This window comes from Desmodus rotundus, chromosome 8 (genome assembly GCF_022682495.2).
Source record: "Desmodus rotundus isolate HL8 chromosome 8, HLdesRot8A.1, whole genome shotgun sequence".
Lineage (NCBI taxonomy): Eukaryota > Metazoa > Chordata > Mammalia > Chiroptera > Phyllostomidae > Desmodus > Desmodus rotundus.
The window spans coordinates 20486280-20503769 of NC_071394.1; the positions used below are offsets into that span (position 1 = coordinate 20486280).

A 17490-nucleotide genomic window follows, 5' to 3' on the forward strand; every position below is an offset into this window, starting at 1 on the left:
TCCCAGGGGCTGGGGAGTAGGAGAGTTGGGGCGACATTGATTAAGATATAAACTTGCAACTAGAAGATAAGTAAGTCCTGGAGATCTAATGCATAGTGATTATAGATAACAATACTGTATTATAAACTTCACAGTTACTAAGAGACTAAATCTGAATTGTTCTCACCACAAAAAAGAAATAATTATGTGACATGACAGAGGTGTTAATTAATGTATCAACACATTGTACACCTTCAACGTACACAATGTGATATGTTAATTATACCTCACTAAGAATATTGTGGCTGCTTCAACATAATCCAGTGGCTTAAACAGTGTGGGTGGGCATATGGATGAAGTAAGATGGGCCGGAGTCGTTAACTGTGGTCACTGGACATGGGTACATTGGGATTCATTACACTATTTTCTATTTTTAGTATGTTTGGAAATTTTACTTCAGAAATAACAGGTCTGTTGTGCTTGTTATAAAATGATTTCTTTTTAGGTGAGAGGCTGGGCTAGCCATTGTCTGAGGTCATTGTTAATTGGATAATTCTAACTGAATGAAGATAAAATAAGTAGAATAATGTCAGGGATTTGATCTAAGAGGATAGCACTGGGCCTACGTAATCCCCCTCAAAGCTTTATTTTTCTAAGTGTTAAAATCAGGACATCAGGCCCAAAGTGCAGTCACTTTTGCTAAGCCACACATCACTGAACTGAAATGTAACTTAACTACCATTTTGGCTCTTCCAGAAATGGGATTTTGGACCAGTCTGTCAGGACTGGCCTGATCAACATCAGCTGATAAACTCCTGCCATTCCCCTCAGGGAAAGTCAACTTGCATTAACCAATTCGTTTTTTTTTTTATTTAGTATAAATCCCTTGTTCCTGCTCCCTTCTGCCTATAAAACCTTCCATTTTGTACAGTTCTTCAGAGCTCCTTTCTACCTGCTAGATTGGATGGTGCCCAATGCATGAATCACTGGATAAAGCCAATAAGATCTTTGAAATTTACTCAGTGGAATCTTACTTAACACATGAGATTCTACAGTGAAAATTATTTAAGAACTGACTAAACACAGAAGAGACTATATTTCATTGTGGAAAGGAGATTGAATTTGTACTAACCTTTAAATGTCATCATATTTTCAGTGAATGAGCTGACCAGGACACGTGCCCCAAAAGATTCCTCAAACCACCCTGGGTAGTCTTCACCCAGTATTTTGATGTTCCTACTCAGCAGCCCAACATCAGCTGCTAATGTGTAGCTCTGACCTGTTCCAGGAACGTGGTATCTTTCAGCTGCAACAGAAGGACAGCTAGATTATTACCAATGCTGAGAAATATCTGTCTTTATAAGTTTCTTGGTAGTTCACAAGCTACATAACTTTCTAATAGGCCAAAAGTCAACACAAATGCATGAACTGATTAGTTTTATGCTTTAACATACATGGAGGGCAGACTGATATTATGATAGCTTTTCATTCATTACATGAAACACAATCAAAAGTATTTCTTCTATTAACACCAAAAAGATTATTACAATCAGCAATTATGAAGTTACGGCTTCATGGGATGTTTGTAATCCCTTTATACATAAAAACACTGTTGTAAGGCAAGTTGAGAAGCTTCTAGCAATTTTTAAACTTTTTGTTTACATTATTACAGTTGACCCTGTTTCCCCCCCCAGTTACTCAGCTCTACCCAGCCCTCACCCCTACCTTTTCCCTCTGGCCATCACCACACTGTCTTCTGTGTCTATGGGTTATGCATATATGTTTTTTGACTAATTCTGTCACCTTCTTTCAAATAGTCCTCCCCTCCCCCTTTGACAGCTGTCAGTTTGTTCCCTGTATCCCTGCCTTGGTTTCCATTTTGTCTGTCAGTTTATTTTGTTCATTAGATTATACATATAAGTGAGATCACATGGTCTTTGTCTTTCACTGACTGGCTTGTTTCACTCAGCATAGAATTAATAGTCTCCAGGTCTATCCATGCTGTCGCAAAAGGTAAGAGCTCCTTCTTTTTTATTGCTTGGTAGTATCCCACTGTGTAAACGTACTATGGCTTCTCTACCCACTCATCTCTGATGGGCCCTTGGAATATATGCACCCCTATGTTCCTAACAGTATTATTTACAACAGCCAAAATCTAGAAACAGCCCAAGTGCCACCAGTAGATGAGCAGATAAAAAAAGCTTCTTGTAATTTTAATAGGTGAGGAAATGAGGCAGAGAAGTAAAAGAATTTGCCCAAGACGATGTGGAGAATCAACAATACATAGATATTACCTCTCCTGACCCCTAAACCTTAGTTTGTTCCACTTTTTCTGTGACATATTTTGTGATCAATTCCTTAGAGCAAACACAGTGTATAATATACTTAGGTCTTAACAATTTTTGTAAAACATAACCTAAACTGCATTCTATATTTCTAGGAAACTTACTCAAAACTTTAAGACAATCAGGTACATTTCAGACAGAGAGAAATGTTTGGTAGTTTAAAGAAGACTCCATAAGGTCAAACTTCAAAATCTTGTTCTTTCATGATTAACAAATCCTTTTGATTTAAAGAAAAATACATAATGTAGAATGATAGGCTCAAATGCTTCTATCAAAATACTGCTTTAAAAAGCTCTTTTAAGTTCCTTTCTTGCGCAGGTCAGGTATCCACCAGGCTCTCACACAGTCCACAGCATGAGTTCTCAGGGGCACAGGAGCACCCGAGCGGGTTTCCTAACATCCCACTCCCATGTGCTTCCACTCCCTGGGGTTCCGATGAGGGTAGCATGTCACACAGGGAAAGGCCGGGGTGCAGGGAAGGCCCTGATCCTACAGACTGAAATTTGGTCTTCTGTTGATTCTAATTCTTTCTTTCCTGGAGAATTCTGGTTTTACCATTTGGCTGTAGTTGGTTTAAGTGCAGTTACAACTGAGGAATGTGTCAATGAAACCAATCAGGACAAAGATGCTCTCAGATCAAGGGTTTTCAAATTTTAGTGTGTATAATGGTCATCTAGAGAAGCCTGCCTAAAACAGGAAGTGCCTCCATACCTCAGAGACTGCAAAGCAGGAGATCTTTGCTGAGCATTTGCTGAATGAATGAATGAATGAATGAATGCCTACAGCAGGGATGCTTTGTAGACAACATAGAAATAGTAGCACCCCTTGGGTACCAGAGCCAGTCTGAGTGAAATGCTCCTCCAAAACATTTGTGAGAAGTTTCATCAGATAACTTTAATCACGGAGGAAAGCACTAAAATGTGAATACTTCAAGACAGTTTAATTATAAACCTATTTGGCTAAAGAACAACCACTTACCACGGTGAGTGTAGGAAAGGGAGGCATTGAGAATGAGAATTTTGCGATCGTGCAGGATTTTAACGATGCTTCTGGTTTCTGTCTGGTGGAAATCATAGCTTGTGGTTGTTATCACAATCTCTTCTCCCACCTTAGAAAAATTCAGGTGCCGAATTTGAGAATAATTTTATAAACAGGTTTATATTTCTTAACAACTATTTAACAACTCTAATTTATATCTGATTAGAATCATAGTATTATCACAGAGAAAAAATATTTATGTCTCTAAAATAAATATGCTCTTGTTTGATATCAAGAATTCTAAATTTTGAATTATCTCAGCATTTCCTTAAATTTTACCACGACTTAGTATTTAATGAAATCATAGGCTATACATTTGAAAAAATTAAATAGATAAAAAAGTACTGTTTTTATTAAAAAATGGATCAGAAGAATATTCTTTAAAACTTAAAACAAATTCCCAGGATTTAAGAAAACATCATTAACTATCATCACTTGATATCCCGGAAAGATGGGAAAGAAAAACTGGAAGAGCAAGACCAAGTTTTAGAATCTGTGTATTGTATATGACAAGCTCCTTCTTGTCATTCGAGCCTCTGCTCCAATGTATCTGTAGGGGAGAAAAATAATTTTTTCCTCTACCCTTTTAAGTTCTAGGATGGGACCCCTTCAACAAACAACATTAACAAGAGAAAAGCATATAAATTTATTTAATATCAGTTTTATGTGTCATGGGAGTCTTCATAAGGAAATGAAGACACGAAGAAATTGTTAAACCTGAGTGTTTCTGTGCCAGGTTTGATGAAGAATGGAGAGTAATAGGAAAATGTGATAGGCTAGAGTTCAGTGTAATAAACTAGAACTAGCAAGACTGGTTCCTTCAAATTTCCCACTGTGTCCCTTTGTCTTCAGAGATAAGGATGCTCTTCTCATTGGGCATAGCCAGGGCATCTCACACGTGAAGGTTTTATGACCTGCTCCAGGGGAAACTACAAAGTCCTTCCAGCACAGGCTGTTTTCTCAAATTCCTTCATCTTAAAATATTCAAGGTTTTGGGATAGCAAGTCATAAATTTAATATTTTGGGGTAGTATATCCTGAATCCCAGCATACCATTAAGAGATGCCCTCTCTGGACACCCTATTTAATGTTATCTGCCACCCTCTACCACGGTAGTCTGTCTCTCTCACACTACCTGCTTTATTTGCTTCATTATGTAAATTATAATCTGAAATTAACACACATTTATTTGTTCATTTAGCATCTGCTTCTTCCACTGCAGCATAATTTCCACTAGAATTTGATAACTTTCTTCACAACTGAATCCTCTGTCTGGAAAATGACTGATACTTGGTTAAATATTCGTGAGATAATTAATATGCAGAAAATATTAATTGGATAAATAATAAAAATATTAGACAAATAATAAGGATATTGAAGTCATTTAATTACCTTCTAAAAAAATCACACCTCAACTATCACAAATAAAAACCTTTTACAATAAGAGGTAGATTATAATATCTCCCAATAAATCTTCCTTCCATTTACCAATTTTAAACAACATTAAGAGCTCCAACCCCTTTTGATGATCTGTTTTGATTTACTCAGACTAAGCTTCTCTTTGTTTGTGACTCAAGAACTCGTTCTCAGTAAAAGGGAACTGGCTGAGATCTGAGAGCACAGAAAAGGAATCCCTCCATTTCACTGACCCTTCAGCCTTCAGAAGAGTATTGGTAAAAGACGTGAGTCTAGGGCCTATGCACACCTGTGAGTACAGTGGGGATGGGAAATGCCGCCACTCATTTCTCCAAAATCTCTCACTTAACACAGGCATTATTTGAATAGCAATGATTATCAGGATTTGTTTTCTTGCCAGATGTTTAGCATGTAAAATCACAATTAGAAGTAAAGAGAGAACCAAGATGATGATAAAATGTATTTAATTTTTTTGTTTTGCAGGAACTTGTAATAAATATTTTTATGCCAGAACTTTCACATTTCCCCTTCATAACTAATATATACATGGTGTTTTTTATATATTTTGAGGGGTCTTTGAGACCACAATTTTTAAACATTTGCTATCAGGTCAGCTTTTTGAGTGTAAGCTAATTGCAAAATACACATTTCTCATCTGGTTAATCATACGAGAAATAAATGTCCATAAGAATAAAGAAGAAACATTTTTAAGTTGACCAATTCATTGTATGTATTCACTTTCTACCAAATAGTATTTCCTCTACCTGCCAATCCACAGCATCCATCAGAGACAGGACTTTGGAACCCGCCTCTGCAGTTTCTGAGAGCTTAGTTTTGTATATCGAACGCGGAATTCCATGAAGATCTAGCTCACCAAACACCCCTGCAGGAGAAAAACACACTCCTATGTATTCACCACACAGTACTGCTAGGTGCTGATATAAATCACTGATATGCTTTAATGAGCAATTGAACATTTTAGACTGAATGAAATCAATCGGGGGTATCTGCTCAGATTCACTTTGATTCACTTCTAGAAATCTGGTCCGTAGATACTAAAGCCAGTACACAAGGATATACGAATGAAGATGCTTCCTTCAACGATAGTTGAAAATTTTAGAAAACTAGAGTTAATCAAATTTTACTTTAATGGAATGATGGGATAAATTATAATATACTAATACCATCATGTAATATACTACAAAATGGAAGACTGTTATCTGTAAGTATTGATCTGGAATGATATCCATAATACGTTAATTGAGAAAAGAAAACTGTATAGTATTATATTTAGTTTGACCATGTTTTTGGTAGTATTGTAAAAGGTACAATACTACCACTATACACACACACACACACACACACACACACACACATATGGTGAATATAGGCATAGAAAAAAAACATGAAAAGACATGTAAAAATGGCTAACTAATGCCAGCTAGTTTCCTCAAGAGGGGAGTACAATTAGAAAGATATATATTTTTTCTTGACATTGTTCTATGTTGTTTGAAATTAAAAATAAAGACATAAAATGCAAAGAAAAAAGTTAAGACTGAATTTATCTTCCTCGAGACTTTTTTTTTTAGATTTGAATTTGCCTCGGGAGTGCTAACTCAATATCAAGCTATTTTTATCCCCTTTTTTACTGAACATCACTTTTTAGAAATTGTACAATAAAGCAATTACAGTGCATGATTGTGTCTTTTAAATAAATATTAATCAGTAATATTAATAAAAGCAGTTATTTACTGTGACCAAACTGAACCTTTCAGTTCCTTTGCTTCCCGGGCTCACACAGGAACAGCCATACGAATGTGACTGGGCAGTTAAAACTGTGGGTCAGGGGACTGTGTTGTTGGTTACCCACTGATTATTAATCGTATACATGAAATAATGTGTACAAAAGTTACCATTTAGGGAAAACTCACTAAAATATGGGCAGTTTATTGCTTATATAAAAGAAAGACTATGAAGAAAACCTGATTGGAGAATATGCAGATGAAGAGATTTGTTAATGTTAGTTTTGTAATGAATTGCATTTGGGTTTAAACTATACACACCTATATCAATTTCAATGTGACATGACTCAATTTTTTCATCTGTGCCAGTTTTATAATCCATTACTATGAATAAATGTCTGTAAAAGCATCTGATTACCATAACATCATGAACTGATAACAATACTTCAGTGCTCTATGTTTTAAAGCATGTTTTTAAACGGCTATAAATGATAATTTTAGTATCTGGAGACACATACCTAAGACCTTTGATCCTTGATTTGGTCCTTCTGGAAAAGCCCACTCTGGAGTAGAGTGATTTCCTCTAAGAACAATCTGTAATTCGCCTTTAAAAGGTTTATCTTCCCAGCCAGCAATTAATCTACCTCCCTGCAGTGAAGCAGAAAATTGTTCATACTTAAAAACTGAGCAGAAAGAATTTCCCCCATAAAAAAGGAATTAGGAAGACTGTGGTCTTCTCTAGCAAAAATGAATAAACTGTGTTACACAAAGAACAGTATTATAACTGGAAGTGACGTTTAATGCTTTCACTCTGGGTTAGACAATTTAAATGATTCTTACAAGGTCAAATTCAACACCTACTTACTGTCAAAATTGGACCTAAAACTGAGACCTTTCAAGACCTAAACTAGTGCTGTTTGAACAGATCACACTGGATTTTTAAATAATATGGATATATAAAATATACTCCTTTAATTACATCCAAGCTATACCATTTATGAGGCATCCCTGTTAATAATAATAGCTATTACTAAACGCTTGCTGATTTTATGTCGGGCATAATGTGTAAGGCCTTATGTATGGCGTATCACCTAACCTTCACACTAAACCCATGAATTGGTGTTACTCGCATTTTATAGGTAAGAAAACTGATGCTAAAAGTAGTCAAATTACTTACCCAAGGTTACCCAACTATTCAACAGTGAGGTAAGTATTCAATCGTAGCTTTAATTTACCTCAAAGCTCACATATGTAACCAAAGTATCATACACTTTTAAAACATTAAAAGCTTAGTTTTACCAAAGAAAAGCTAGTGCACACTTTTATTTTTTAATGGTGCTTATTAGCTTTTTGGTAAGGCCATTTTTTTTAAAGAATGATAAAACAAAGACTGACAATTAAACTGATTAAACTGTTACATGATAAAGACCATCTGCAGTTTCTGAGAGAATGAAGTTATTGTTCTAAATGACTGAAATATTCTTAATAATTATGAAAATATTTGTTTTCATAATTCCATTTATATTCATTAAAAAATACTGTTTGTTTTCTTAAAAAAAAAAAAGGCTTAAAACCTTTGAATTTTTTCTGGAACTCCCAGGGATTCTTTGTTGGATGGACCAAGCTGTGAGTTTAGCTGTACTTATAGTAACACAACTACCCTGTGTAGGACTGGAAATGGGCAAACCTCACACTAAAAGTACTGTGATACTCACTGCTTAAGGAATGTTTAGTCCACGAAATGAAGGAGAGAGGAGGGGACATATATTAGGCTTACATGAACTCACATTTTATGGGCTACAGCCAGCTGCACTTTTTATTCACATCAATTAAATATGCTTTCTTATAAGTTTTCAGTAAGTTTCCAACAATTTAGAATTTGGTTAATAAATTATAAGGCCCTTACTCTTACCTGCACTGATATGTAGGTAGCATTCAAAACAAGTCTTCTGTAAGAAGACTCTGCAGTTTCCACATTATGTGTATCTTCCAATTCCAGAACCCCCCAAATAGTGAGCCTTTCCATTGGTGGAATATCTGTGTCTGCTACAATCCATGTTCCTACAAAACAATACTTTAATATAAGAAGTCTAACCCATAGGTTATAGCCTATCGATAAAGCATTAGCAACCATATCAGTGAGTCCTGGTTTTGATGTGTGGGATGCCTTTTCCACACAATGACGGATTCTCGTCTCTCCCAGAAAATCCATATTCTCAATATTCAGATTGAAGTTCACACAAAACCCAGAAGGCTAAGCCTGGTGTCCAGGACATGGTAACAGAACCCATCTACACATCTGCTATTCCCTAAGGTGTGCTCCGTAAAGCCGGAATGCTCACTACGGTGCAGCATCTATCCTAATGCTGCAGGAACACACGCATTTCACTTCCTTACGTATTTACCTTCAGGAATAATCACATTTGCTCCTGGGTAAGGTACAGTATAATTATTTTCCCGAGATGATTGCCAAAAAGAATCATTTGACCATAAGCTGAAAACAAAAGAAAAGTAGTTCCATTAAGTACTATCTCTATGTATTTCATGACCATCTCCTAAGGGTGTAGCATTATACTAGATGATTTGAGGATGATAAAATGCAAATTAGTTTATAGTTTCACTAAGTAGACAAGCTAATACGTGAAATTCGTAACATACCCAGCTACCTATTTATATAGGTATGTGTCTACACTGTTATCAGTGTCTTTCTTCAGTGTTTCTCCTTTCCATTCGTATAATCTGAATCACTTTGTCTTCCAGTAAATCATTATTGTGATACCCTGACTTTGCTGTTCTGGGTGTGTCATCAAGAAGTTTTGTGATCTCATGTATCACTTAAGGTCATTGGACTCCACCCACACAATAGGGCAATGGGTCTAATAATTCGGTCTAACATTCTGTGAGTCTGAGACTACCAGTAACACACACACACACGCGCATACACACACACATAAGTTTTGCGAGATTCTTCCATTTTCTCATCAGGGTGGTTATAAGGCTCAAGTGAAGTAGTGAGAGCGGAAACGCTTTGTGACCTATGAGACACTGTGCCAGTGGAGGACATAATTTTCTCACCCCGGAGTGAGGTGTTAAAAGCATTACGTCAAGTGCTACTGAAGGTAGTAACAATCAGAGAGCCTATATACTTGTATGTGGCTGGTCGCTTCCTGGGAATGGGACTTCTTGATGGGGGGTGCACGGGAAAGCACTCCTGGAGAATGCAGCAGTAGGCTTGGAAATTAATAATGACGTCTTTCACTTCGGGATCCAAGGTCCCAGAGGTGGGCTGGCTTTGAGGAAGGTCATTTCTCCCTGACACTGAAAGTCAAGTAAAACAGAGTAAATTGACATGATGACCAAAGTACTCAAATGTAAACAAAATGATGGCAATTTGAATATATTCTTTAGACAGTAACTTGGTGTAATTTGAGTGCATGGAATATATATGGTAAAATTCTGACCAAGTGCATATCTTGTTGAGAAGCACATAGTCAAAATATCTTAGGGGGGGGAAAGATATCCACAAACAATTAAATAATAAAAATGCAAACAAAATATATGACAGCTTCCATGGTACTCACTTTCTTTAATTCTGTGAAATTAATTTTGGAGCCACATTTATATTAAAAATCTTTGTGTTATCTCCAAACATAAAATGCAAGTTTTTAATTCAACTCAAGGCTATTTCCAGCATGAATTTCATTTCCAGTCCTTTCATTCAATGAGCATTTTTTTAATCCTGCTATATTTAGGACACTGTATAACACATTTTCCCATTACTCAATTTTTCTCCTCCTTTAGATACAGCATGAGCTACAATAAGCACTTCTGCTTAGTGAATACACACCCAAGTAATACAGAGTACTAGTGTTTGGTTCGAGGTGCCAGTCCCCATTCTTGCTAGTATTCCAACTCAAGGGGTTTGAAGAGCCATTCCTCATATCAATAACATTAAACATATCAGGATTTTGAGTGAAGTTATGAGATATGATGACATAGTCTTCTTCCTATAAAAGTTTACGAAAAAGCGACTTGTTTTAAATCTTAATACCCTGCATAATATACATTCATTTTGATGACACAGAATTAGCTCATATATTAAGACAAGTTTTGGCTTCAGTTCTTTTCATTTTGCATTTATATTTTATTAACATTTTATATGTCTACAGAAATAATGTTAACTCTGTCACTAAGGCAATAAAAGTCTCTTTCTATATATTTACATATATATAAATGTCAATGCATGCATATATGTATGTACATTTAGAAAAATATTTTATTTCTATAATGTTTGAAAACGTTTAAAACAATGCAACAGTGCTATGGTTTTTTGTTTTTGTTTTTTTGTTTTTTTGTTTATTTTGGCTGCACATATGTGGTATGAGAACGTGGATGGATGAGACAAAACCCCCGATTCAGGCCACTGGTTGCCATTAGAGACAGAGACTGAGGAATAGGCCAGGGAAAGCCATAAACCATACAGGGAACTTCCACTTCATCTAAAATGTTTATTTCTTTTTAAAAATCAAACGTATATATTCACAGAATATTAGATTCAGGTAGAGATGGGTGATGGGCACAATAGAACTTGGCCTATTTGCTATAATTTTCAGTGTTTTATACATTTAATAAAACAAATTATAAAGCCCTTAACTGGTGCCTGAAACATCATAAGCATGCAGTACGTGTTGGTCGCAACCATGGTAACAATAACAGAGCACAAGTTCACTGCTATGGGAATATGGCGAGAAGATTACTTGCTGCTGACTCTTACATGAGGACGCTTGATTTGGCTTGTCTCACATTTACAGTGGGCCATGGAGTGGGTGCAGGGCTTGAACAGGTCAATGATGAGGCAAGGGCATTCTGGGCCAAGCAATTGGTGTAAGGACAAGGCTGTGCCCTGTGTCACAGTAATGTTCAATCTTAATTACTAGAAGATGAGCTTTATAGCTCTTCATTTACCTTAAATCCATAGAATGTTGATGTGTATGATATGTTGGCTATGTGATCCACCCCTTTAAAATACCAGTTAATGTGCTTTGCGTTTGGAATCAGAGCCATCCATCCAGACATATGAGTAAGTCGTTTCTTCTGAAAGGGGACAATGCTTGTGCCTGCAGGAGAACAGGAAACAAAGCAGTCATCGCAAGCTTGACCACTAGAACCCCCCCCCCCCCGCCTTTATGGGCAAATGCAGATGTAAATTATTGGTCTAGTCTATGGAAGTCTCTAGCGAGCCCAGCATAGCATTTCAATGTTTATGTTCTAAGTGTTACTGTTTAACACTACACTCAACTGAAACATAAAATGCTTTCTCACTTGGGATTTTTGAAACGAGATGGGGCCTTTATTCCTTATGGAAAGAAAAAAGTGGAAACGTAATGATTATAACTACTATGACAGAAATGCTTACATATATTCATTCAATCCTTTAAATACCATTGATCTAAAATATATAATTCCACTTCTATCCTTAATAACTTAATTCTTCAGAATCATTGATTTGTGGTGTATGCGAACATAAGTTCTGAATCTTTGTTAGATTTTCTTATATTTGTCGAGTTAATCCAAGTCTGCACACCAAGTGCGAGTGAAAAGCTTGATGTAGAACTCTTTTTTTTTTTTTTTTTTTTTTTTTTTTTTTTTAATATATTTATTGATTATGCTATTACAGTTGTCCCATTTCCCCCCCCACTCCACTCCATCCTGCCCACCCCCCTCCCTCCCACATTCCCCCCCCATAGTTCATGTCCATGGGTCATACTTATAAGTTCTTTGGCTTCTACATTTCCCACACTATTCTTACCCTCCCCCTGTCTATTTTCCACCTATCATCTATGCTACTTATTCTCTGCACCTTTACCCCCCTCTCCCCCTCCCACTCCCTTATTGACAACCCTCATGTTCTAGTTGTTTGCCTAGTTTGCTCTCGTTTTTGTTTTATGTGTGGTCGTTAATAACTGTGAGTTTGCTGTCATTTTTACTGTTCCTATTTTTGATCTTTTTCTTAGGTAACTCCCTTTAACATTTCATATAATAAGGGCTTGGTGATGATGAGCCTCTTCAACTTGACCTTATCTGAGAAGCACTTTATCCTCCCTTCCATTCTAAATGATAGCTTTGCTGGATACAGTAATCTTGGACGTAGGTCCTTGCGTTTAATCTTGGGTAATGTAATTATGATGTGTCTTGGTGTGTTCCTCCTTGGGTCCAGCTTCTTTGGGACTCTCTGAGCTTCCTGGACTTCCCGGAAGTCTATTTCCTTTGCCAGATCGGGGAAGTTCTCCATTATTTGTTCAAATAAGTTTTCAATTTTTTGTTCTTCCTCTTCTCCTTCTGGCACCCCTATAATTCGGATGTTGGAACGTTTCAAGGTGTCCTGGAGGTTCCTAAGCCTCTCCTCATTTTTCCAAGTTCTTGTTTCTTCATTCTTTTCTGGTTGAATGTTTGTTTCTTCCTTCTGGTCCATACCATTGATTTGAGTCCCAGTTTCCTTCTCATCACTATTGGTTCCCTGTACATTTTCCTTTGTTTCTCTTAGCATAGGCTTCATTTTTTCATCTGTTTTTCGAATAGATTCAACCAAGTCTGTGAGCATATTGATAACCAGTGCTTTGAACTGTGCATCTGATAGGTTGGCTATCTCTTCGTCGCTTAGTTGTATTTTTTCTGGAGCTTTGAAGTGTTCTGTCATTTGGGCCATTTTTTTTGTTTGTTTGTCTTGGCGCGTCTGTTACTTTAAGGGGCGGAGCCTTAGGTGTTCACCGGGGCGGGGTAATGCTGGTCCCTGCGCTGTGATGCTGTACGTGGGGGCGGGGCCCAGAGGGAGCAATGGCGCCCGCTTCACTCTCCTCCGGATTTCAGTCTTTCACTCGGCTACCCACAATCAAACTGGGCCCCTCTGGTGCTGGTTCCCGAGTAAGTGGGCCTGTGCACACTCTAGGCCCCTGTGGGTCTCTCCAACAACCTCTCCTGTGAGGCTGGGAGTCTCTCCTGCCGCCCCAACCCCCAGGGGCGCTTTTAATCAGAGGTTTGATGTAGAACTCTTGAGGAACCAGGTCACATCTAGACCTCCCACAAACACTGGTCACGGTACCCTGAAGTTTGAGAGTGACAAACTTGGAACCTGAACTACTTGTTATAGGAAAAACTATGTAATTTAGTTATGCTTTTGGTCATAAAAGAATGCCTGATGTTTTCAAGAAAAGATCTGTGATTAATTGCCCATATTCTATTTTTTTCTTTCCCTTTCCTCTCTGATTAAATTTTATGTTAAATTTGTAACCTCCTCCCTTACAAATTGAACAGGAAGAATCTAGAAGAAAGATGTAAAATAAACTGCCATCTCTTTTATTTGGGGGATAAGGCAAAAATAAATAAATAAATAGGTAGATAAATAAATAAATCCCAACATCAAGGGGGAACAAATTCATTAATTCTTCAGCTTATGAAGTAGTGTCAGTTTTGAAAGGGCTATGAGCACACTAAAACACTGTTCCAAAAGACTGCAATGTTCTAGAAGTATGATCATTTGGATCATTCAGCACATATCCATTCCTCTCCCCTCCTTGAGGGCAGAGCAGACTTCCCTGCCCTGTTGACGTTGGATGAGTTCTTTGCTCCACAGAATATTAGCAGAAGGAACAGACACTCAGTTTTGAAAAGAGCTTGTCAGATGGGGCTTGCTGGCTTGAGCCTCTGCCGTGGCAATGAGAAGAGGTTCCCCACGGCACCCACTCTCGCTTCAGCCTGAGCCCTGCAGTGAGCACCAGGAGCAAGCTGAATTTACCCCTTGGGGAGGGGCAAAGCCCACACTGGGCCCTCACCTTGAAGCAGAGCCTCCCAGCTGAGCCAGCTCAGATCAACCGCCCCAGCCCTCAGCCACCTGAGCGGGAATAACTGTAGGTGTAAGCTGTTGCCTTTGGGGTTGGTCTGTGCTGAAGCAATAGCTGATTTATACAAGAGCTAATTAAAACCACCTAAAACCTCTAGAATTTCCCCCTATATTTGCTAGAATCAAACTCTGAAGTTTGCTGGTGCATGGGATTATATTCTAACACTACATTTCTTTCTTTTTAATTTTTATTGTTATTCAATTACAGCTGCCTGCATTTTCTCCCCATCCGTCCACCTGCTCCATCCGAACCCACCTCCCCCCCCCACCTCCACCCTCCCCCTTGATTTTGTCCATGTGTCCTTTATAGTAGTTCCTGTAATCCCCTCTCCCCACTGTCCCCTCCTCACTCCCCTCTGGCTATTGTCAGACTGTTCTCAACTTCAATGTCTCTGGTTATATTTTGTTTGCTTTTTTCTTTTGTTGATTATGTTGCAGCTAAACGTGAGATTATATGGTATTTGTTCCTCACCACCTGGCTTATTTCACTTAGCATAATGCTCTCTAGTTCCATCCATGCTGTTGCAAAGGGTATAAGCTCCTTTCTCTCTACTGCGTAGAATTCCATTGTGTAAATGTACCATAATTTTTTGATCCACTCATTTGCTGATGGGCACTTAGGTTGCTTCCAGTACTTGGCTATTGTAAATTGTGCTGCTATGAACATTGGGGTGCATAGGTTCTTTTGGATTGGTGTTTCAGGGTTCTTAGGGTATATGCCCAGCAGCAGAATTGCTGGGTCAAAGGGCAATTGAGGAAATTTAGTTTTCTGTGGAAATTCCATACTGTTTTCCACAGTGGCCTCACCAGTCTGCACTCCCACCAACAATGTACTAGGGTTCCCTTTTCTCCGCATCCTCTCCAACATTTGTTTGTTGATTTGTTTATGTTGGCCACTCTGACCGGTGTGAGATGGTACCTCATTGTGGTTTTAATTTGCATCTCTCTGATGGTTAGTGATGCTGAGCATCTTTTCATATGTCTCTGGGCCCTCTGTACATCTTCCTTGGAGAAGTGTCTGTTCAAGTCCTTTGCCCATTTTTTAATTGGGTTGTTTGTCTTCCTGGAGTGGAGTCATAACACTACATTTCTTTATAATTCAGTTTTATAAATAAAACTAACTTTCATTTTTGAAGTTATTTGTATTCATCTCAATTTTTTGGCTACAATCTTTTTCAGTATTTTGATTTTAAGCATTCTGGACTGAAGCATAAATTCTTTAAGGTTGATATTTAAAAAATAGTATCATAAAGAGTATCTGAAATGAATTGGCCATCTGGTCTAACTTCATACATATATTTACATAGAGATATATCATCATGTGTGAGATGCTTTGATGAAGATATATTAAAATATATGTAAAGTTATGCCAAACATTATTTTCCACTTATCTAGTAAACTTGTTGAACTTTTGATTCATTTAGTGTACTTGTAAGATCAAAACACAGATTTTTTCTGTTTCTAATTTTTAGTAGTAAATCTCTTTTTACTTTAATGAAGATAAAATTAGTCAAACCTGCCTGTTGAAAGTTTATTTATTTTTTTATGTCACTTAATAAGCAAATTGCCTGGCATGATATTTTTTCTACTCTGCAATTTGGTGTGAACACTGCAACTAATTCCATTGTAATTCAACACCAGCGAAGTCCCTACTATGTGCAATGTCCTGTGTTGAGCTTTGCTGGTGAAAGTAAGTGTATAGATCTTGGCCTCATGGTGTTCACAGGTTAAAAATTAAATAAAATTCTTAGATTTTGGAGGAAGTAGGAAAAATGGCACAAAGATATTTCATAAGAAATCTACAATCTCATAAGTTCAGAAATATTAGATTTCTTGAATCAAAAGCAAAAACAAACAACGCCCCCTTAAAGTCACCACCAACTCCCCAAAATGAGATTTGAAATATTTAAATATTACTGCTTAAAATTAATAAATATATATACTTTATCATGTTGTATATTTAAAATAATTTACTGAGGAAGGTTGTACATCTCTGAGTTCTCTGTAAAATTACCTTAAACCCTGTTCTATAAAATATGTATGTTCAGTCTACTCATAGCTAAAGTATTTGGGGGAATAATGAAAAGTTTTAGCATAAGTAACTATTTTATGACACAGTAATGGAAATAACAAAATGTTATCACAGCAGATAAAATAAATTCATTTGTTTTTGCTATTTTGGTTTCTTTTTGTTTTAGCCTGTCAGTTTTTAATTGGAAGGAAACATTCACAGACACTCTGTTTAAAATACTGTTTGCTGTAACTTAGTCTCTAAAAGTTCAAGTAATGTTGCTCTACTCTGGGTATCTAGTTATCAGAAGAAAAGGAATGGCTTCTGGGTTTATGTCATTAAGCCACAGAGACAGTGAGTATAACTATTACTCAGATAGTAGGTGTATGACCCTTTCAATGAAATCTAATGGTTTACATGCATTGTTGTAATAAATAATGGAAGTGGTGTTGCAAGACTACTGTTTCCCCCACAGATCCACTGTCCACTATCCGCCCTGGATTTGGAGAAGCCAGGGAAGGAGGAAAGTGAAATCAAGGAACTTCCCTGACTCTCCCGGTGGGGACGTAGGGGTTCTCCTGCACCTCACAACTAAAGGGCACTCCCGTCAGGCTTCACACAGCTCCCTCTGTCTCTAAGCTCATGTGATGGCTCCTTCCCCTCATCTCTTCAGGCCTGGAGATGGCAACAGCACCTTTCTCCTGTTAGCCCTTTGAAGAGCTCTATGGTGGCTGTTCTCTGAGTGCTGGAGGTGCTGGTAGAGGACGTTGTAAGGCCAGCAAGCTCCCTGATCTCAGTAAGAAAAATGGGATCCAAAAGTGGCAGGAAAGGAAACCTGACTATCAGACATAGAGGGAGCTTTAATCAAGACAATAACTATTGGCCAGAGGAATAACCAGTGTGTTGAGATCTGAAGGAATCCCTGGTGATAGCTGATTGATCTTGGGGTTCCTAAAAATGAGATGTGGGAACCACACTGTGGTGATGTTTGGCATATGCAGGAAGAAAATTTATATATGTCTTGGGAGCCCAATATCTAACTTAAGTTTCCCAAGTGGAAATT

General features: G+C 37.5%; 1 protein-coding gene across 1 annotated transcript in view; it reads right to left on the minus strand.

Moving 5' to 3' along the window:
- Nucleotides 1-17490, minus strand: part of PKHD1L1 (PKHD1 like 1) — a 138011-nt gene that overhangs the window by 34683 nt on the left and 85838 nt on the right. Inside the window, exons 51-59 of the mRNA XM_045181556.2 lie at nt 11485-11636; nt 10367-10526; nt 9666-9837; nt 8925-9013; nt 8432-8580; nt 7038-7167; nt 5542-5660; nt 3303-3432; nt 1112-1285 (exon numbers count right to left, since the gene is read on the minus strand). Of these exons, the coding sequence (XP_045037491.2) occupies nt 1112-1285; nt 3303-3432; nt 5542-5660; nt 7038-7167; nt 8432-8580; nt 8925-9013; nt 9666-9837; nt 10367-10526; nt 11485-11636 (1275 nt within the window). The remainder of the gene's footprint in view (nt 1-1111; nt 1286-3302; nt 3433-5541; nt 5661-7037; nt 7168-8431; nt 8581-8924; nt 9014-9665; nt 9838-10366; nt 10527-11484; nt 11637-17490) is intronic.